The 2,189-nt window shown below is 41.4% G+C and overlaps 1 protein-coding gene across 1 annotated transcript in view; it reads left to right on the forward strand.

Moving 5' to 3' along the window:
- The window catches only part of LOC119593115 (proteasome subunit alpha type-4-like), a 13,608-nt gene extending 13,023 nt beyond the window's left edge, over window positions 1–585 (forward strand). Inside the window, exon 5 of the mRNA XM_037942114.1 lies at window positions 77–585. Within this exon, the coding sequence (XP_037798042.1) occupies window positions 77–355 (279 nt within the window). The 3' untranslated portion in view covers window positions 356–585. The remainder of the gene's footprint in view (window positions 1–76) is intronic.
- The last annotated feature ends 1,604 nt before the right edge of the window (window positions 586–2,189 follow it).

Raw genomic sequence — 2,189 nt, forward strand, 5'->3', positions numbered from 1 at the left:
TTCCAGCACCTGTGGGAAAGAATATTATTTAATGATTTTGCATTCCTCTACTATCCTAGCCACTTCACTGTTGCAGGCAGCAGTATCTATCCTGAAGCAGGAATACAAAGTGGGAGAGACAGACCTGCATGAGGCACTTCTCCTGGCCCTGAAGGTCATGAGCAAGACCCTTGACATGACTAAGCTGAATGCCGAGAAGTTGGAGCTGGCTACGCTGGTGAGGAAGGACGACAAGACGGTGATCACAGTGTTGCCGGTTGAGGAGGTGACCAAGCTTATCAAGGAACACGAGGTGCGTGAGGCTGATGCCGAGGCGGCCAAGCAAGAAGGCTCCAGCAAGAAGTCCGACTCGTGAAGGACAAGAGACTTATCTAGTCCTAAGGTCTAAGCAAAGCAAGTGAGGGATTCTGTTTGTGGTGGAGAAGTGTCTTTAAATGACTTAAAACTCATATTTAAAGGAAATATTTTCACATAGTTGAGTAATGGTATTATTCATTTTAATTTCATTTGATACTTATGTGTCAGTTTGTTATTATTATTATTTTTTTTTATATTAAGACCACATAATAAAACAAACTGAAGCAATTTTGTATTTTTTTTCCCCCTTAGTTATAGAAGTTTAGAATTTTTAACATTTGATGTAGAACATTTGTATAATTATATTGGTTTCTTGTATAAAAATGTAAAACCATACTGCATCAATATCATATTCATCTTATATCCATATGTAAAATGGTATTTTATGCTTTATTTACATTTATGCATTTGTAAAAAATATCTGGCAATAGAGGAGGGGGTAAGCCTGATTTCATACCCAAAGTTTTCTTCACTGAAAATTAATTGCCAGATTGTGTAGTAGGAAAGACCTTGCCCCTTGACACTATGTATGAGTATGCATTATCGTTTTTTCATTAAAAAAGAATTGCTAGAGCATACATGAAATGGCCTTCAGTGTATTAGGAATGAATATTCATATGGATGTTTAATTTTGCTTTCATACGGACAAGACTTTGTAAATAAATATATTAATAAATAATAATATTAATTAATAATATTAATAAATGAACTTAAGAAAGAAGGCCACTAAGTTGAGTTGTAAAGAGAAATTTAGCAAAAATTGTACCGAGTTTACCCTTTATTGAGTTATCCCTTATTTAAGACAAACTGAAGTCTCAAAGCATGAATATTTTAAATAATGTAACAGTTGATTAAAGCATGGTGGCAAGAAAAAATGTTTGTGTTTCAAGTAATAATATCTTTTTGTAGACAAAACCCCCCCAATCCCTTGCCCGTTGTTGTCGTGGGGGGGCTTAGGAGGCGGAGACTGGGACCCAATGATGGGGAACTCCCCAACCTTGGGACTCAGCCCTCGACTCAACTAATTTTGCATGGTCTTTATTTTCCTTTCCACTTTTCGTTTCTGTCCCTTCACCAAACCCTTCTGCTATCCACCTCCTAAGGTGTGAGAGCCGTGCTGAAAGGATGAAAGGCTGACTTTGTGCCAGTCCTGAACGGCCTGAGAGAGCCATGGGCACGGTATTCCCCTGATTTAGTTATCAAGCCCTTACCCCTCAAGGGGACCCTGAGGGGTGGACCGTTTTTATCCCCAACATAATCCAGGCTTACCATGGCCAGTAATGAAAACTTATCCCCACTATTAGGGGCAATGAGGCTTGCCCCTTTATCAAATAGCCCCAACGATGTAAACCCACCCGATTCCCTGACCCCAGGCTCTCCTTTGACCATGGCTCCGAACACTGCAACAACTACCCCCTCATCAATGCCTACTAGTACAGTAGCCAACAATCAACCCTTAAGGAACATTTCCACTCTCCCAGCACGCTCAACTTCAACACCTCTACCCTCACAACCTCCAACATCAACCACCCCATCCTCCCTTATTAATACCTTACAGCCTTATTGCCCACCTCCCCATAACACTACCTCCCCCAACACTACTCCATCGTCACGCCCCCGCCCTTCGACTACCCCTATCACTACAACAATATTGAATACCCTCTTCAGCGCAGCCAAATGGGACCGATTTTTCGTGATCCCTCCCACAGCTCCCTACTCTGACAACACCCTTCTCTTCCAACAATGTCTCCAAAAACAAGTAGGTAAAGTCCCTTTCTGTAGCCAACCCGACCGCTCCCGTCTTGTCACAGTAACGTCCGAAAAACAAGCTA

Source organism: Penaeus monodon, chromosome 1 (assembly GCF_015228065.2).
Source record: "Penaeus monodon isolate SGIC_2016 chromosome 1, NSTDA_Pmon_1, whole genome shotgun sequence".
Classification (NCBI taxonomy): domain Eukaryota; kingdom Metazoa; phylum Arthropoda; class Malacostraca; order Decapoda; family Penaeidae; genus Penaeus; species Penaeus monodon.